The sequence below is a fragment of the Nicotiana attenuata genome, unplaced genomic scaffold, assembly GCF_001879085.1.
Source record: "Nicotiana attenuata strain UT unplaced genomic scaffold, NIATTr2, whole genome shotgun sequence".
Taxonomy (NCBI): Eukaryota; Viridiplantae; Streptophyta; class Magnoliopsida; order Solanales; family Solanaceae; genus Nicotiana; species Nicotiana attenuata.
The window spans coordinates 43,392-63,264 of NW_017673329.1; the positions used below are offsets into that span (position 1 = coordinate 43,392).

The 19,873-nt window shown below is 38.6% G+C and overlaps 2 protein-coding genes across 3 annotated transcripts in view; one reads left to right on the forward strand and one right to left on the reverse strand.

Moving 5' to 3' along the window:
• The first annotated feature begins 131 nt into the window (after positions 1 to 131).
• Positions 132 to 2,921, forward strand: LOC109216070 (cytochrome P450 704C1-like). Of its 2 annotated transcripts, none has more exons than XM_019380197.1 (6): positions 132 to 549; positions 1,145 to 1,360; positions 1,448 to 1,738; positions 1,818 to 2,141; positions 2,231 to 2,434; positions 2,525 to 2,921. In XM_019380197.1, exons 1-6 carry the CDS (start codon positions 178 to 180, stop codon positions 2,702 to 2,704), a joined length of 1,587 nt encoding a protein of 528 aa, XP_019235742.1. In that variant the 5' UTR covers positions 132 to 177; the 3' UTR covers positions 2,705 to 2,921. The 2 variants fall into 2 exon arrangements, with proteins under 2 accessions (XP_019235742.1, XP_019235741.1); XM_019380196.1 differs by having other exon boundaries at positions 135 to 549; positions 1,812 to 2,141.
• A 413-nt stretch (positions 2,922 to 3,334) lies between these two features.
• The window catches only part of LOC109216069 (BEACH domain-containing protein C2), a 25,655-nt gene continuing 9,116 nt past the window's right edge, over positions 3,335 to 19,873 (reverse strand). The window contains exons 9-31 of the mRNA XM_019380195.1: positions 18,974 to 19,291; positions 17,728 to 18,350; positions 16,069 to 16,153; positions 15,720 to 15,914; positions 14,752 to 15,297; positions 14,495 to 14,638; positions 13,938 to 14,414; positions 12,970 to 13,115; positions 12,185 to 12,254; positions 12,015 to 12,098; positions 11,720 to 11,776; positions 10,247 to 10,315; positions 10,087 to 10,173; positions 9,892 to 10,008; positions 9,375 to 9,524; positions 8,873 to 8,957; positions 8,660 to 8,780; positions 8,372 to 8,468; positions 8,171 to 8,284; positions 6,964 to 7,333; positions 5,376 to 6,157; positions 4,984 to 5,106; positions 3,335 to 3,897 (exon numbers count right to left, since the gene is read on the reverse strand). Of these exons, the coding sequence (XP_019235740.1) occupies positions 3,823 to 3,897; positions 4,984 to 5,106; positions 5,376 to 6,157; positions 6,964 to 7,333; positions 8,171 to 8,284; positions 8,372 to 8,468; positions 8,660 to 8,780; positions 8,873 to 8,957; positions 9,375 to 9,524; positions 9,892 to 10,008; positions 10,087 to 10,173; positions 10,247 to 10,315; positions 11,720 to 11,776; positions 12,015 to 12,098; positions 12,185 to 12,254; positions 12,970 to 13,115; positions 13,938 to 14,414; positions 14,495 to 14,638; positions 14,752 to 15,297; positions 15,720 to 15,914; positions 16,069 to 16,153; positions 17,728 to 18,350; positions 18,974 to 19,291 (4,935 nt within the window). The 3' untranslated portion in view covers positions 3,335 to 3,822. The remainder of the gene's footprint in view (positions 3,898 to 4,983; positions 5,107 to 5,375; positions 6,158 to 6,963; positions 7,334 to 8,170; positions 8,285 to 8,371; positions 8,469 to 8,659; positions 8,781 to 8,872; positions 8,958 to 9,374; positions 9,525 to 9,891; positions 10,009 to 10,086; positions 10,174 to 10,246; positions 10,316 to 11,719; positions 11,777 to 12,014; positions 12,099 to 12,184; positions 12,255 to 12,969; positions 13,116 to 13,937; positions 14,415 to 14,494; positions 14,639 to 14,751; positions 15,298 to 15,719; positions 15,915 to 16,068; positions 16,154 to 17,727; positions 18,351 to 18,973; positions 19,292 to 19,873) is intronic.

Genomic DNA, 19,873 nt, shown 5'->3' on the forward strand with positions numbered 1-19,873 from the left:
GGGAGGGGGGGGGGAGGAAAAAGACAAACAGGAAGTGAGAGAGACAAAAGAGATTACCTAAAAACTACATAGTAAAACAAAGAACGAGTCAATTTTTGAGCTTAGGTGGATCACCTTCAACTGCCATGACGCATATTATTTGATACATTATTATAAGCCAGATATGAACAAGGACATATGTTACATAACATAATATATTATGAGCTACCTATGCACAAAGACAGGTTAGTTGTTTCCATGGATATTCTTCAGAGCTCCATGATCTACATACCAGCAACCATTCTCTCACTTATTTTTTGTGGGTTCATAGTTCATATTTTGACCAGAAAAATACTAGGGAAACATGGCAAAAAGAGATTATACCATCCAATTGGTGGCACCATTTTCAATCAGCTTCTCAACTTCCACAGGTTGCACCATTACATGACTGATCTTGCAGGCAAATACAGGACTTACAGATTGATTAGCCCTTTCAGGAATGAGATTTATACTGCTGATCCTGTTAATGTTGAGTGCATTCTCAAAACAAACTTTGATAACTACGGCAGGGTACGCCATTTTCTTCAAATCCCAAATAACTTTTTCCTTTTTATGTTCATAATTATTTACTGACTGTTTCATTCATGACTAAACTCCATTTAAGCGTAGGAGAAGCATCAATAAGTAAACAAATGATGGACAATTAGTGTTATCTGCGTCAGAAAAGATGAGCACAGTTTTTGTACATTAAATAATTCAAAGTTTCTTATTCCATGTTTGGGACAGATCAACAGAGCTGAGCTGCAGTTTTAATCTGATAAATGATAATTGCGTGATGTAAATCAGATCTGATTATTTTAGATCACAGCTGCTATAATAGTACAAAAAATCTTGTGTAAATTTTAAGTATCTGGAGTTGGAAATTAGAAATTAGTTGACTTTCCCATCTGGCTGAAAGGTCAATATATCTAGTTGCAGTTCATTGAATCTAATTTTCAGTATCTGCATCATGCAACTGTAAATCTGCTATTGTTCTATCAATCGATCAGCTATGCCTCAATTTCTAAATTAGTTGCAGTCAGCTATGAATCTACCAGTCTACTGTAACAAATAATAGAATGATACTCGTGTTGCGACTTGAATATTTTGTATAAATAATCTACAGGGAAGGTATCATCACAGCATTCTGACGGATCTGTTAGGGGATGGGATATTCACAGTTGATGGTGATAAGTGGAGGGAACAGAGGAAATTGTCAAGCCATGAGTTTTCGACGAGGGTGCTGAGGGATTTCAGCAGTGTGATCTTCAGAAAAAATGTGGCAAAGCTTGCCCACATGTTGTCTGAAGCTGCCAATTCCAGCAAGATAGTTGATATCCAAGTATTTAGTTTCCATGACTTGACTGCATTAAACAACCTTTCTTTGTTTTTATCAGACCAGTAAACATATATAGTTTCATGAATGCAGGATCTATTCATGAAAGCAACTCTAGATTCTATTTTCAGAGTTGCCTTTGGAGTTGAGCTAGACAGCATGTGTGGTTCAAACGATGAAGGCAGAGAATTTAGCGATGCATTTGACAATGCAAGTGAAATGACACTTTGGAGATATGTTGATATCTTCTGGAAGATTAAGAAAACTCTCAATATCGGATCAGAAGCCAAGCTAAGGGACAATATAAGAACTATTGATGCATTTGTTTATAAGCTGATCCAAAGGAAAACCGAGCAGATGAGTAAACCAGAAGCTAATTTATCTGTAGGTGAATCACTTTTTAGCTTCTACTTTTATTAATGACGATAGATGTTTTGACATTATAATCTTTTCCCAGTTGCAGTGGAAGAAAGAAGACATTTTGTCAAGGTTTCTGCAAATAACAGGAACGGATCCAAAGTTTTTGCGCGATATAATATTGAGCTTCATTATAGCAGGCAAAGATACAACAGCAACCACCCTTTCTTGGTTTATATATATGCTTTGCAAGTACCCTCATGTACAGGAGAAAGTAGCACAAGAGATTAAAGAAGCAGCAACTGACAAAGAAGATGTAATGGACATAACGGATTTTGCTGCCAATGTGAGTGAAGATGCCCTTGAAAAGATGCAATATCTTCATGCAGCATTGACAGAGACTCTTAGGCTCTATCCTGCAGTTCCAGTGGTAATAAGGATCTTCTTGTATTATACAAAAGTCGCTAAGTAGATGTATGCTTTCAGATGCTAATTTTGTTTCTCGGGCTCACATTGTAGGATGCAAAACTAAGCTTTTCGGATGATACCTTACCAGATGGATACAGAGTGAACAAAGGGGACATGGTGTCTTACCAACCATACGCAATGGGAAGAATGAGATTTATATGGGGTGATGATGCAGAAGAATATAAACCAGAGAGATGGCTTGATGGGAATGGTTTCTTCAGGCAAGAGAGTCCCTTCAACTTTACAGCTTTCCAGGTTGGTTATAGAACTCCTTGTCAGTTTTTAACATCATTTGTCAAAGAATTGAACATGAATTGTCTATACATTACTGTGCTGATAAAACAGGCAGGTCCAAGAATCTGTTTGGGAAAGGAGTTCGCTTACAGGCAAATGAAGATATTCTCTGCTGTGTTATTACGTTACTTCGCTTTCAAGTTGAGTGATGACAAGAAGACTGTCAACTACAGGACAATGATTAATCTTCATATCGACGGGGGACTGCACGTTCGTGTCTTTCATAGATAGGGCCATTAAAGAGAGCCATAGATATTTTAGATCTCCTCACTGAGTCCTGTATACTAGAGATAGCAAATATGATACTGTTAGTTTTTTTCTTGAATGCTGTTTATGACATCAGTATCCAAAATAAGCCTGTAGATTTAGGTCTGAACTCTAAGAAAGGCATCATTGTTTCACATTAACATTTTCCTTGTCTTAAGTCAGTTTGAGTTTTTCACTGGAATAACCACTGCCCCCCTTGCCCAACCTCAGGTCAGGAGAAAATGGTAGTAAAATTTCAATTCTATTCTCTAGCTTCAAAGACTGAAACACGGATAGAAGTTGAACCAACTTTAAGTCCTCATCGCTCTTTACTGTTCACTAGTAATAAACAGGCATCTGAAAAAGTACAGTTAGAATTAAAACTAACAAATGTCCCATGAAAAAGCTTCTATAGTCATTTTGCCCTAAAGTTGTGGGCATTACACTTGCATCTTTAACCTACTTCTCGGTCCCAATGATCAGCAGGATGCATTATAGCAACTAAGGTCTGTAGGAAATTATATATACATATACATTTACACACAACTGTGTGACACGTGTCTCTCAACTACATCTCAATACCAAAATAAGAAAAGAATTGTAAGGCAAAAATAATGACGAACAGAGAGAAGTAGCTAAATAAACATGTAAAAAAGCACTTCTTACAAGAGAACATTTACAAGGGAGTATCTTGACTGTGATTCCATGACACTGAAAGTCCCAATACAGTGATTGAGGAAAGGGAAGAAAAGATCAAATGGCTAAATTTCCTATACTCTAACATCAAACAATTGGACAGCATGTACAACTATATCGATCAAAACAATAAAAATAAAAATGCTGAACCCAGTAAAAAAACTACTGGACAGCCCTGTGGTTTACCTATTACAGTACACTCAAGTTACATGTCAATGTAAAACGTATCCTCGTTGCACAGTGACTATGATACAGTCAAGAGAAGGAGCAGCTGCGTGTCAGTTATGCATCCAAAATTTTAGTATTTGATGCATAGCACTTTTCATCTTGTAAGATATGAATGGGATTTTTACCAGGAGAAACTTTGGTTAACCCTTGGTGAATCAAAGTCCAATTTCCCGAAACTTTCACTTTATAAGAGGGCTGAGTCCATCACCTTCCCAACCCAGCTTAAGCATTTGATCCACTACCTTCAAGCTCAACTGCATGTGATATGGATAGAAAGTCAACTAAGATGTTTATAAGCTATAACCCTCCCCTCTCACCATTCTCCACTTAAATACAGGGCTTGGTCCACAAATTAGGTTCAAACTCGCGATATGCACATACCACACATCTTGCCTTGTTTGCCATTGACTAAAGCCCGGGGAAATCAGGATAAACTCTTAATTTAGAAGAACGACATTAACAGTGAATTTTCAAAAGAAATCCATTTTGATATTCATAAAATTTATTAATCGCTAATTTCCATAGTGGTGTTTGCACAGTCTAGCACAAAATGACATAAGTGAAGCTAGGAGCTAATTCGTAGTAGATAACTAAGTTCCAACTGTATAAGCCTAATTGCCTAAAGCTTCTTTTTGCAGTTATAGGAACAAACTCCATTTAAATTTAAGTGTCAAACTTACTATTGTGGTTGTGTAACAAGGAATCTCTATCTAAAGTGGGAAGCGCTTCTCACCATGGAACTCATGTCACTTGGTTGTTTCTTTTGTTCGTTTCTCTCTTCTTCTTCTTTTTTTTTTTTTGTGGGGCTGGCCAGGTGGCCGTAGGGAAGAGAAGGAATTTCATGAAAGAGTTAAGAGTGTGGCACAGACAAGTGAGGATATGGTAGATTAGAATTCACCTTTTATAATGTATTGTTTAATGGTTATAGCACTCACATCTTTTTCATTAATAGAAACATTCAAACAAGGAAATGCTATTCCACAGAAAACTTTTAACATAATTATCTAATTAAGAGATGTTTCATGGCCCAAGGGTATCCACAAAAATGCAAGTTGACAAGAAATTAAGGTGTGTGGGGGCATAAAGAGCGAACAAAAATGCACTAGCCTTCAATGAAAAGTTGTAACATATGCTTCTTTCGATCACTAGATGCTAAACATGGCGTTTATAGATATTAGCATTTCATATATCTAGTCACTTGGAGATATTTTATTAAAGGAAGAAGATAGGGATGGAAACCAAAAGATAGAACCCAAAAATTAGCATTAGCAAAAAACTCTCAACGTTTTTTGATAAGGAGCAAAAACCTCTTAACATAAAAAAAAGAGTATTCAACTTACGGCAGGATCTGTGAAGATTATCAACTGCTTATCAGCTGTCGATAGCAAGACATTAGTGTTATCCTTGTTCAGAGCCAGAGCTGTAATATCTTGACCCTCTCCAAGCTTCATAATGTGAAAAACCTGCAAGTCAAAACATCAGCTTCTGCTTCATACACACAAGCAAAACAAGGTGAGAAATGAGTGTACTTCCTATCATCAAGCAACTAAGAAAATTGAATTTCAAGTTGCATGGGTCAAAAGGTGCTAAGAAGCAGCATAGACAACCCAGACTTGGCAAAGCAGCAAACAAACTAGATGGTCTGCCTTACAGTTCCTCACTCAGTGATGTCAGTTTTGACGTGGACAGGAAAAGAGAAAAAAATAAGGCCCAAAAGAAGTCTTAACTCTACCTTTAAAGTATACATGTCAACGAAGCAGATCGAAGGCACAGAGATATCTAATATATTTCCTTTGCCATTTTCATCTGATTCGACATCAGAATCTCCAGGTCCTGGCTTTTGCCACTTCATAGACTTATTGTCTGACGGTCCATCATTTTCAGCAGATGGATTTACTCCAAGCAATGCATTTTGTCCATCAACAGAAACCTCCATGCAACCAATGGCGGAATAGAGAGGAAACTGTATTCTAGCAATAAGAATTCCATTAAGAGTAAAGGTGCTTAGTGTTTTATGGGATTTATTCCAAGCCATTAAAAGTCCATCAGATGACAGACAGACAGAATGTGCCTCCATTCCAACCAGCCTTCTGACCAATCGACCCCTTCTTATAGTATGTAGCAAGACATCTGACAAGCTGGAGCATGAAACCACGATCCCAAGATCTGAACTCACACAGCAGCATAATATTTCCCCAAGATGGCCCCTAAGGACATGTATGGGACCCTCAATTCGATGCCTCTTACTTTTCTCTCTCGAGCTGTTTGGTGTAGTACTACTGGTTGAAGGTGTGCTTGAACCAGTGGAAGCCTCTGCCGTACTGCCGATGCGCGGCATTGATGCCCTATTTATTCTCCAGAGAAGCACTGTTGCATCTTTAGACCCTGTAACAAGATAATTGCTATCTGGAGATAAAGCCAGGCATGTCACGGGAGCACAATGTCCTCTGGCTACTTCTAAAGTTTTTGCCCCATCTGATGATATCAGCCGCACACTGTTGTCTACATGGCCACCTAGATACAAGTCCAGGAACTTCTATTAGTCAGTATGTTTAGGATTCAGCAACAACATAAAGCATGCAATGTTAATCTCGCTTCATTGAAAGGTCTTGCATTCAATCACTTCTTTTTTTCCGCCCAACTAAGGAACCCACTGGCACTCTCACAAAAAATTGAATCAGAGGAAATGAAGTAAGAGGTTTCTGCCCTCTAGTAGATAATTTGAGATGAATGAAGAAAATTACAAAATGAGCAGTAGTATATAAACCCCCCTCCTCCAAGCTCATCGTATGTGGTGGTTCTAACTTGGAATGGAGTTTAAGAAAGAAAGACTTTTGGAACTTCTGTTCTCAATATTCCATGACATTTTCTTGGCTATAAAAGCATGTCATTGAGGATTAAATGGGAAGTTTATAGTTAAATTATTTCCAAATACAGTAAGGCCATTCTTTTAGGAACAGACTAGAAAGGAAAGCATGCCACATGATATGGAGCATAGGGAGTAATTCCTAACTTCATTTGCAAAACATCAAAAGCAGTATATTGGCTGAGGAAATTTGTGTAAGATAAGTGAGTTTTGACCATCAAAGTATTGTTACAGGATGGAAGAATGCTAACTATGCACTTAACCCCCACCCCACCCCACCCCCTCCCACCCACCCACCCCCCACCCCCCACAAAAAAAAACCACACAAAAAAAAGTTACAAAGCAAGCTTACATATAAATGGGTTAATGAACTCAAATATGATACTTTCACAACGACAGTTCGATAACTAAAAATTTTTGAGATTTAAATAAATAGAATATATATACTGCTTGCCTGTAAGAATTTCTTTGTCACATGTAATTGCAACTATGGATGAGCCTCTGATTCCAGAAGCTGCAAATGCTAGGGCTTGAGGGAAATGCCATTCCTCTGATTCAGAGCCAGTCGGCCCCTTGAACATACGCATAAATGTTCCACCAGCGGAGCTAGCACCAGGTTTTCCGTGTTGAAAGAGGAAAGGTGTTCCCTGGCCATCTGGTGTGTTTGGTTGCCATTTATGCTGAGCTACATGAGCAGCCGGAGCATTCATATCAACAATTACAAGTGAATCAGAAGATGCCTGCATCGCTGCAGCAGGTAGGTTACAGCGCTCTGGGTGGGGAACCATATACGGTTTAGCATCTTTAGGATTCCGGAAGATGGTCTGTCAAAATTAAATGAGAAATTCCCGAGGTTAAATATGAGTCCACCTATTATGATAATATAAACTTAGTAACAGAAAATGAGCTGCACCATCCGCTCAAAACTGAATCATAAATTGTCTTAGAAACAAGATACGCTCAGACCTCCACGCAGAAAGGAACATCCAGGCTTAACAACAAGTTCTCTAGATTCATAAGACGAACTTGCTCAAAAGAATAGGATACAGCAAGACAAACAAAAAATAAACCGGGGTCTCCAAAGAAGGGGCCAAGGGAAAAGTGAGACTTGAAAGTTTGACAAAGTACAATACAGAGGCTCAGAATTGGGAATACAGTGCCACATAAGCAAATAAGACATTGGTGATCTTCTGCCACCAAGGTGAAAGGGTAAATCGACTCATAAATCAGGAAGAAAATGACAAAGAAATCATTGTGTTCTACAACCGACCCGTTGAGTTCCTTTTCTTTTCCTAAAGGGGTGAAATTAACATCACCTACAACAATTAAATATTTCACCCTTCTATATGAGCAAAAGATAGACAGTTCTAGGCTTACACTTCCCTCATCTAAATTAATCAAAAAGAAAATTTTTACTGCTCACTTTAGCCAATTTCAATTTTACTTGTATATATTTTTTGATGAAGTAAGTTGAATAATACAAATAAAGTTGAATAATGCATAGAAAGGCATCAAGAAGATGCAAGGTTACAGAACAGAGGAAGATATCAGCTCAAATGTACAAAAAAAGAACTATCAAAGAACCAATTTTATTCATATATATGTTACACTTTACTTTGAAAACCTTAAAAGGGGAGAACCTACGTAAGCAACAAACTTACCTGTAGCTGGAGAACATCTGCCAGTGGCATCCTTTTCATGTGTGGGACAGTAAGAAGTTGAGATGGAGTTTGTCCAAAGTACGCAATCTGATCTTGCATAGCACGCTGCTGGACCTTTTGACAAGATTTAAGATATAAAAGTTACTAGTATTCAAGTTATGTGGGATAAATAAAGCAAAAAGAACAGGAAGTGAAGCATACTGGATCAGTTATCTTGTCAATATCCACTGTTCCTTCATACGTCAAGTAAAAGAAAACATTATTTGCCTGTATAGCTTCTTTTCCTCGTTGCTTATACCTGAGTATGCAAAGAATATCTTTTAAAAAGAAAAGAGAAGGAAAAAGAAGAGACAACATTAAGGGGAAAGCCACTTTGATGCATCCAAAACAACTCCTCACACTTCGAAAGTCTCAAGGAGAGTAACACAGTACATAGGCAAACCAGATTGTGTAAATGATCTTCTCAAGTGAAAGACAGACAGAACCTACCCAAAAATAAGATCAATCCATTCATGTAAATGAGCAGAGACATGCTCACTCTCAAGTGCCATCCGATTCTTATGAATAAAGTCAACTGTGTTCTCAGCCCAAGGTGGAAGCCGCACAGAGTCTGAACAGAGATGAGAAGCAAATGATATGACAGTGCCACGACAAAATTTAGCTTTGTATTGCATCTATATTCAATTAAATTGTATTGCATACCAAGCTTTTCTCCCAACTGAGTCGTACCAAAATCAATTGAATTCTTATTTGTTAGCATCTCCGGAAGATAAAATAGCTCCGGAACCTAGGTATTAAGAAAGATGAAATAAAGATATGACGTATTGAATTTAGGAAAACATGGTGCAAAAGATTTAACTGACTCTAGAAACAACAAAAGAAAACAAATCATAGAATCCCAAATCTATTAGAAGCTGAAAGCATTATCTGCTCCCTCTGTTTCCAATTGAATGTTACTTCCCTTTCCAGGACACACCAAATTAATGTACAAAACGGAATACTTTGTCACTTTAGATATCACGAAAAGGAACAACAATTAATCTATCATTTCACTTTAGGACCCACTTGATATAAAACAATCCTAGTTGACTATCCAACTTGAACAAATTATTCTAATCTACTTTTCTCTAAAGAATTGAGTAAAGTTAATTAGTGAAACTCAAATTGTAAAAGTATTGAGGTACAAGTAATATATAGTTCATACCAACTCCTTAACATCACTCATCTCCTCAAGAACACTTTTCCAAGTGGCAGGAATATCTGAGAACATCCTGTCTGCATGATCAAATTTGCCACCTTGGAGCTGAATAGATAGGGTAGTGAAGGGCTCCATCCTGATTAGATAATACAACACCTGGTGTAACATTAAAATTCATACCAAAGGCTTAGAACAGAATCTTTAAAATCATTGCAGCCTATGTTCACACACAAGTAATGCATATTCAACATATATAACAAAGAACAGAGACAGAATTATCTATGAATCAAACCGAGCCAGAACAAGTAAATAACCAAAAGTGTCAGAAGGTCAAGAGATGAATGAAAATGCAAGCATCTCTAAGGAGATATTGCTTGGTAGAGTATGCATTGAATGCTGACAGACTTGTCAACTAATATGTTGAATTATTCAGGACATCCAACAATATAGAGGTATAGTCATCCCTCACAATAGTTTAAAAATGGCTTGGAACAACCAAATGCAAGTGAGAGAAATAACTTACTGTTCCTGCACTTGAATAATGTGAGCCATAGTGGAACTTTGGGATGACAGGATCATCAAAGCTAGAGTATCTCTCTTGAAACTTCCTTAACCGATCAGGATTCAATGCTCCAACTGGCTGCACGTATACATTTCATATGTCAGCCATATAACAACCTGATGATGATTTGACACGTGAAATACTATATATGCCAACCTTTGAGAGGTCTCGGTAAGAAGATGGATTAGCAAGATCCAAGTTGGTTGATGTATAATCAGATATGACCCAGGGGAATACAGGATACTGCAAAACCGATGGAAAACTGGTCAACTTATCATGTGATTCCTCTCGAGTCCTCACAATGAGAAAATGGTACCTGAGTAATATCATTGTAACTACGTCCGGCCAGTGTGTTAAGATGCATTAGATACTCAAAGTTGCTGATCTGAAAGATACAGATTAGCAAATTATGAATCTGTTTGACAAAGGAAAATGAGCACTTGAAGTTGAAACTAAAGGATGTGGATATATATTGTTAGATAATGCGCTTGCCCATAATTGGCTCTGTAAGCATTTCCAAGGGGTTTTAAAGCTCCTGAGCTAATCCAAAAATCGTCTTAAGATATTGGTCAGATGTTTAGATTCTTTCACATGGTACCAAAACCATTCTTTCACGTGGTAACCATCATTTGATAAGCACATGCTCACACTACTAAGTCCACAAAAGAAAAAATTCACGTGGTAACCATCATTTGGCTCGTATGTTTTGTAGAGGGTTTGTGCTATTCCACTCACTGCTTCAAGAAAGAAATAGTAAATTGCTTTAATTTTTTAGGTTGGACGCTTAGATTTTTTCTCATGGTATTAGAGTCAAATGTTGAGCCTCTGTTTTTCTACAACCATTTTCTCTATACCTATACTATCACACTGAGCTTCTCTCTACTCAGCCCATTGAGATACTAACTATTTTTTTTCGATAAGGTAACATATTTCTATATATATAAAGACTAAAGTAGACTACACAAAAGTTGTGTAGTCCCCCATATTACAAGGTGGGATACAGGAGATAATTCTCCAATCCTTTGTCATCTCACAAGGATTCTAAAACATCAAAAATTGATTCATGACCTTCTAAGTACTCTCCTTTACACCAAAAATAGAAAAGAACTAAACACTTCATTTTGATCTTCTGAATACTGCTCGACTTATCTTCAAAGCATCTTTGATTTCTTTCTTCCCATATTGTCCACCAAATGCAAGCTGGAGCTACTAACTATACTCCAAGCCCAATCTTTAACCTATTGAGACTAATCTCTCTCTCTCTCCCTCTCTCTTTCCAGACCCCCATTTCAACCTGCTGAGCATTCTTCAGCCTGTTGAGCTAGTTCGTCTTCTCAACAAAGAGAAAGAGAGAGAGAGAGAGAGAGAGAGAGAGAGAGAGAGAGAGAACAAAGCCGGAAAAAATGCAAAAGAAGAGAGAAATCATCAATTCGTGTGTAGGGTACGGGTGGGAGTTTAAAATGCATTTGTTCCACATTGGCTGTATAAGGTTAAGGGTTGGCAAAAGATTTTAATGTTCTGACTACCCTACCCATTTCACCGATTGCCTTTAGAATGTGGGTTGCGTGCTCTCTCTCTCTCTCTCTCTCTCTCTCTCTCTCTCACACACACACACACACACACACCTCCCTCCCCTCCCCCTCCCCCTCCCCCTCCCCCTCCCTCTCTCTCTCTCTCTCTCTCTCTCTCTCTCTCTCTCACACACACACACACACATAAACTGAAATTTCATTTTCTTCTTCCCCTTTCCAAAAATAGATAGTAGTGAAATTTCAATTTTCAAACATACCTCCCAGCGAGCCCAACGTTCCATGAGTTGAGTTCTTTTAAGAAGTTGTTCAGGTCTCTGCAAGAGGAGAAGAGGCATAAACATATAACCGGATAGAAGATTGGTCGATGTTAAAGAAAGCAGAAACTCTTGTTTGACCATGAAGATTCAAGTCTTTCTGCAGTGTAATTTTGTATGGATACGGATACAAGTACAATATGTCAAGCACGGCTCACACATATTATTGCAAACTAACTAAAAACCAAGTTTGTTCATCTGCTATAGACCAATGATTAAGCAACAGAGAAATAGAAACCTGAGTTGCAAGGTAGATATTGTTCAAATGAGAGGGACGAGTTTGAACGATAGCTCGATATGCATCTCTTCTTGCCTCAGTACTCTGTTGCAAAAATCAAGGAAATTAACCTAATGAAGTAATATAAAAATAAGAGCATGATATCATAACAATGTAGTAGAAGGTAATACCCCAAAGTCAAAGAAGAAGTTTGACCGGTCGACCATAAATAATTCCAATGCACTTCTCCTTAGAAGATATCTGTAAAGACAAAAAATCAGGTAAAGTGGCCGCTAAAGAAAGAAGACAACTTTCTAAATAAACAAAATGTCAACTAAAGCAAAATGGTGTGTTTCTACCTTAGAAAATTTAGACTGATTAGTGAAATAATCACTTCACAACACACATGGGGTCCATAAGTGAACCCTCCTGGAAAAATCACATAAGAGAAAGCAAGAATCTAGCAAAGGGACTAATGATTTCAACAAAGTGAGCAGCATGTAAAATGTGACTGAAATGTGTAAGAGAGCTGGCAAGTCCTTTTTCCAGCTTGAAATGTGACCAACATGTGAAAGAGTGAAAATCTCCTTTCAAGCTTCCAACTGAATGAAAGACATACCAAAGAAAAATATGTTTCTTGACATTCTTGATTTATTCATGTAATCCTATCTACGTTTATAAATATCAGAATTCTATTCTCCATTTGTTATGCTCTGGATATCTATTCTACTCTTTGTTTAAAAGTATAACAGTATCATAGTCTCAACCAACTAGAAGATTCTCAACTCTACTATGAAACAGTAACTGAATCTCTCCGCAACCAGTAGTGGAGAAGATCAAAGAAAAACTACAAATCAATAAATGGGAATGAGCATCTCAAATTGTACCACAGCTGCAATCAAATGAGGGGTTTTTCAAATAACTTTGTCCTTGCGATGTCTGAATAGATCTATAACAGAAACATCACTATTCTCACCTTCTGCTATATATCTGATGAAGGGAAGAGATCAACCAGCTTCGATCCTTTTCTTGAACTTTCTCTTCACTGCTGCAATTAAGACCATCCCCAACAACATTGGTCCCAATGTTATCAACAATAAAATTTATTCTCCTCGTAGTAATCTGAAACAAGAAATCATTTCACCTGTTTATAACTTTCACTTATAGTTAAGAAGAAGATTAGGCAATCTTGTGTCCTAACTTATAAAAAGATAACCTGTCCCCTACAACTACAAACTTTACAATCCAAACAAAGACAGTCAAAACTTTAAAGGACACCATTCAAACAGCTTTTTTACCAAGGAGACAATGTATTTTTTTTTATGACCGAGAAATCCCCGAGGGCCAGCGACGCACGGTTATAATCTGAAACTTAAAATCTAATTGGACTAAAAATGATCCCCCGTCCCCAAATGCAACGGCAGCTGATGCCCATTTGCAGGGGCGCGGGGAAACCTTTGATTTCAAATACTTTCACCAGATTGCAGTTACTCAGTTGACATTCAAACCCTTCTTCAATTCACTAATCTCTTTTTTTTTAATCAGTAATATGCAAATTTTATTCACAGAAGGCAGCACCAACATGCTGACGTAGTATGTACAACTTCTTCAATTCACTAATCTTCCAGTCATCCTTTTCTCTTTGAGGCAATTGAGTTTCAAAAGATGTGTGCACTTCAGAATGCCAGTCATTGGAAAATTAGCAGCTTATGCAAATTTTATTCACAGAAGGCAGCACCAACATGCTGACGTAGTATGTACAACTTCTTCAATTCACTAATCTTCCAGTCATCCTTTTCTCTTTGAGGCAATTGAGTTTCAAAAGATGTGTGCACTTCAGAATGCCAGTCATTGGAAAATTAGCAGCTTATACGTAATCAGCCAATAACCTTATTAGTTAAGGAAATATTTCATAAAAAGCATATTTTTGATCTGCGAACTTACTTGGAAAGTTCCTCTAGAAACCTTCAACGGCCTGACCATTGATGATGGAAGCTCAAGGACAATCCTTTCATCATGTTCACTAGGAACATAACCAGGAGCAACTGCTGAAGGACTCTGCACCATGTCTTGGTGGTTAGTAACTGGAGGGTCTCCAGATTCTGAAGATGTCCGCCGTGGCTGCTCTGTTCCAGATATTCTGTTCTGAATGTCACCATGATGTTCCGTGTCACCTACCTTACTGTCCAAGTTGGGATCATCTTCCTGTTCATAATCCTCGTGCACTGGCTCAATGGAAATAGCATCTGCTGCCAAAAGAGAGGCTTTTGATGGACTGATTGTTTGATCTTCCCCCTCTTTTAATCCAGTTTGATCAGCATAATCTGCAGCAGAACCAAAATGATCTGACCCGCCATAGTTCCTTCTCAAACATCTCCGCATTCTTGCAGATGTTTCCATGTTATCCAGCTTCCAGTAAACCTACTCGAAAACATAGTCATTAAATCCTAAGTTGTACAACCATTGATCAGACAAGTACAACAAAGCAGCAAGTTACATACACGCTGAGGATTGTACAGACAATCACTAAACGGGCCAAAAAGACTTTTAATCTCTGTCAAGCTACGGATAAGTTTTCTCCATTGGCGTATTCCGGTATACAAGCGATGCTGAGCAATTACGTTCACTTGTGTCCGCCTCTCAACCTATAACCACATAGCCACACAAGGAATCATATAATGAACCTCAACAATGATAATGAGACCAGTTGTATGGACCTATCAAAGAAAAAGACTAGTCGCATATATATGAAGAGGACCTCTGATCTTTGCATGTTTCTCGCTAAAGCTAAACTTCCAACAAGGACAGCAATGAATTTGTAAGACATAGCATTAAAATCTTTCCCATAGACTGATTTAGTATCAACTGACTGCAAGCATTCCATCCAGGCCGTTCCCATGGCTTCAGAAACATTCCATCTCTTCACGCGTTCCATGTCGCTTCTACTCCGTCGCTGTGCAGATGTAGCCATTGCCACTGCGCTGAGACCTCTTCCTGATCCTATCTTTGCATTGCGTTCAAGGTCTCGTGCAGCAGCCAATGCCGCTGCTTTTGCTGCCGCCTTGTCCTTGGGAATAGCTGGAGATTTGCTAGGTGCCTCTATCGGTTTCTGAAAACTTGAAAATGTATGAAGTCTAGCCGCTTTGCGCTCTAGCAATGAAGAATCCCGCTTGAGATGTGTGGTTGTTGCTGGTGCTGGAGCTTCTCCTCCAGCAGCGCCAGCAGCTAGCATTGCCAGTGCCATTGCAGCAGGTGGAGATGCAAAAGCAGCAGCCCAGCTAGGGGAGATCATAGAAAGAGCAGCCTGGATAAAAGAATATCTTAGTTCTTGGAGAATAACATATACAGAAGACTTTAGTAAGTTCATAGATGCAACTGACTAACAAAATGCAGCAGCATTTGCGAAATGTTTCTGTGGCTGAAGAGAGAAAGACTGTATAAACAAAAGTGGAATTTATTAATCTGGGGTTACAGAAATAAAAGAGATCAATTTATGTGACGGACTAAATAGAAACTGCAGACACGGATAGCGACAGAACAGAAAGCCAACCACAAAGCCTTGAGCTGGATGTGAAAAGATTCTAATCAATTAATAAAATACATGAACAATTATGGATAGATGTAACGACCATGTAATTTATTCAACATTCATTCGAAAAACTCCAACTCCACAAAAAGATTACAGTAAAATCTGAAATTCCATAGCTATGTAACTAATCTATCTACCTCAAGGGGCAACGCATCTGCAGCCAATGCTCGGTCATCAACAACAAAAGGATTTGAACCATCTGCAGTTGCCAGTTCATGAATTCCTGCCAAGAGGGGTCGCCACCTCCTTAAGGCTGCAATAAAAGGTGGTAAGATAACCTCTAGATATTGCTTCCTTAGAGGAGTTCGATCCCTACCAACAGCATGCCAGACCTGCAACATACAGGTGACAGAAACATGAATCAAAATACGGATAGCACCAGAAACAAAAGTGTATAGCTAAACTATAAGAACGACAGAGTTCTATCTTAAACCTCTGTATAAATTGTTGACTCAGACAGGTATGCTAGATAGATATAATACTTACCTCAGAGAACATAACACAGGAGGCAACCAACACTCTCTGTCTTTTGGACTCAGAAATAGGCATGTTGAGAATTGGTGAAAGCACACTGTCCAGAGAAAATGAGTATGAGTGGGAGACCAATTAGCATAAACTGGGAAGTTAGAATAAAATATTACTAAACAAACATCTGGTCGCCCTGGCAGCTAGCATAAAAGATAATCTAATTTACTAATTTTTTGTAAAATGTAGTCATGGGTAAGGGTAACTCTGTCCGCCAAGGCTTAGGCGGATGGGAAGAAATCACTTAGTGTTCTTTGTCTCTGTTGGAATTTGAACCCTGGTCTCTATGGTTTTGACCTATTTCATTGACTATTAGGCCACACCCTATGGTGCCCAAAATGTTAGTCTAACTATGATGAAGAAATATAAGCACACGGCCATAAGTACCGACACAACACCACTAAAGAAATAGGCTAATACAAAAGGAGAATATCAAGTAAAGTGGATGCCAATCTTGTCGGAGAAACTTAAAATTGGCAGTGGACACCAGCAAAAAAGAAAAACCAAAAGAAAAATACTAACATGTTGACATTACCAAAAGCTAGAAGCTAATGCCAATGAGTATTGACATAGATAAATGGCAATCCAGAAGGTTTTTTCTGACATTAGAGAAGCCAACAAGTATTGGGGTTGATAGAAAAAACTTCTGGATTGCCAAAACAATTGGCCAGAGGCACGCGGCGCTGGAATGGTCATGGACCAAAAGGTAATCAGAAAGGACACTCGAATGCTGCCGAGAGAGTCGTGGCGCTGTCGGAATGGCCACTAGAAAGATAGAGCAGCCACTCATCGGAGATAGGAGCTGATGTCACCGGAGAGACAAAAACATTGAGCGGGTTCTACCAAAATCGTAGAGACTTTGATACCATGTGAAGAAATGAAGTTAACACTGGTTATAATGAAATAAAGATACACCTATTTATAGGTGTGAGATACACTTGCATCTCATATTTAACCAATGAGGAACTACCTTCATGCTAACACTTGACATTCGAACATTTCTGTAAGGACGCAACTCAACATTAAGGTTAAACTCTTAAAACGCTAACAACCTTTATTAAGAATGCAATGTTTTGAATAGATGGATGCAACTGAGGGTTGGCAAAAGATATAGAAATGATCAAAGTGACATGATATTGTTTCTACCCAAGTGCTCTGAATTGGACAGCAGCAAGAAAATAAGAAAATCTGTTCTCAGTGGTGGCAGAGCAAGAAGTTGATATAAGGGGATTCAAAAATTCTAAAACGTCACAGCTGGGATCTGAACTTGTGACCTAAAGCAACTTTTGAACCCATTACCACTTCACTAGAATCTTCCCTTATTTCAAGGGGATTCAACAGTTTATATATAACCAATTGCACAGTTTAATATTCCCTTCGAAGTGGATTCAATTGAACCCCTTTACTAATACCTAGCTCCGCCCTTATTCTCAGAATATTTCACTACTTTTACTTTTTTCTATGAAGAATATATCAGTACTTATATTTCTTTCTATACAGTACCTTTACCAGAAGTCTTGTGCATATGCAAAAAATAATAAATAATTAAAAAGAGAAACAAAACCAAAAAGAAAGAAGAGGAGAATTGAGTAGCTCTCAAAAAGGTCAGCGTATGCATACCTCCACAACAATGAGGATCGTGGTTTTCTTGATGGTATACGAGCATTAACGTCTAAAATAGAAAGATTGCTAGTCTGCCTACGGAAACCCTCTGACGTCCCATCTTCTGTGTTTCCATGCCTCATTAACATCTGATTTCCACCATCATCTTCTTCCCTTAATGAGACAAGCACCATGCGCAGCATGCAAAGAAAAGGCTGGTCACTGTCTAACAATTGGTATAGTGCTGCCATGCCTCCCATTCCAGTACCTGATCCTCCTCCAATACCAAGACCACCACCCAGTCCAGACTCATCTAACAACAGTGCTTCTAGCATTGCAACCGACTTCTTTATTAAAGGAAGTTCAATCCAGTTTCCATCAGCATCTTTTTCCAATGCAGAATTCCAAGCTTCCCAACCACTGCCACCACCACCAATTACTGAGGTGTTTGAGGGAAGGCCAACTCCATACCATAATCGACTCCTGTATTTCCACCCCTCAGCTAAATCCAAGGCACAGCTGCCATATGACACAAATGCGCAAGAAACAGATTCATAAGGTTCAGCTGCTGCTGCTGCAGCGAGTCGTTCCATCACAGTTGCAGATATATGTCCATTAGGATCGGCCATTGATGCAAGAACCTAGTAGAGATCAGCAATTACTCAGTAAACTAAGTCCAATGAAGACAACAACAACAAACCCGGTGTAATCCCACAAGTGAGGTCTAGGGAGAGTAGTGTGCACGCAACCTTACCCCTAAAGACGTTGTTTCCGATAGACCCTCAGCTCAAGCAAAGCACAGTTACAGCAGTATTTAAAAAGAAATACAGTGGAACAAGGAATACAGTGGCTAAGTCCAATGAAGAAGAAACCAAATATAATATCGTAAACTGTTACAAACACCTAACATGGTCTCCCGACAAATAAGTTAGAGAGCCTTATAAGCATGACTGAGGACTACACCTGCATTCTTAACCCAATTAGCAGTGAGACTGGCGTTTTCCGAAATAATTACATGTAGTGTAAGTGAAAATGCAGCAACCACAGTCACAACTGATAATAGTTTATAGAAGACGCAGGAAATAGAGAACATCTAGAGATACAGACACATAGAAGCAGAAAAATTCCAACAGGACTGCCAGGAAAATATGCACATTACAGGCGGTGGAAAAAGAAAAATAGAAGATCTGCAGACCGATATGAACACGTAGTACTAGAAGAAGAGGAATTATTCACACTCAAGTATAAGTCAGTAAGTACATACATCGAGTGAAAGTCTCCCAGAGCCATTGGATTTACGTTCAGCTACAGTTTCAGGAGGATCTCCACCAACAGCACTTGCAGACTGACTACCTACAGGCACAACATTTGACAGGGGGGAAACAGAGCCAGCAGGAACACGTGAAGTCCTGTAAAGTTTGCTCTGCAGCCTCAGATGGTCTTCAACAAGCATTAAAATCACAATGGCATTCTCCACCAAGGCAACAGAAAGTTGAGCCGCATTTTCTGCTCCCATCTTAGCATCCTTAGCGGACAACCCTTCAGCTGCCACACCAGCGGCTGCTGCCGCAATAACTTGAGTCTGTGGAAAAAGAAAAGCTGGATGTAGACATTGTTGTAGTTTCCGCAAATGTTAACGTCAACATTAGGATGCAATTAAAAAGTTACTTTGACTTGTCAAAGGAAAAGTATAGGATGAATTTACTCAGAAAATAACACAAAATTTAACTGTCGTCAAGGGGCCAAAACAAAATTTGCTATAGTAATAGTTTTAGAAAGGAGCACAGTGACACCAAGCTAACAAGTAAGCAACCATATTTGTGCTATATTCATACTTTACATTAAAGCATATAGAGAGAGCTGGACATGCAAATCTCCTCTCTCCGCCCAAACAAATTCTTCCTAGAGGTTTCCTGTGTTTCTCGTTTTGTGTGGACACCAACTTGGTGCATCATTAGTATAGTTACCCTTATCAAACAGAAAATTACTCAGAATTTAACAAAAATCGGAACTGACACCAAGGAATGAAAGCAAAGTTGATTTTGAAATAAAAACATTTCGAAAGGATCAAGGTGACACCAATGCCCAAGCTGACTACAAAGGTAACCAAATTTGTGCGAAAATTCAGACTTCAATTAAAAAATATAGAGAGCTCAACATGCAT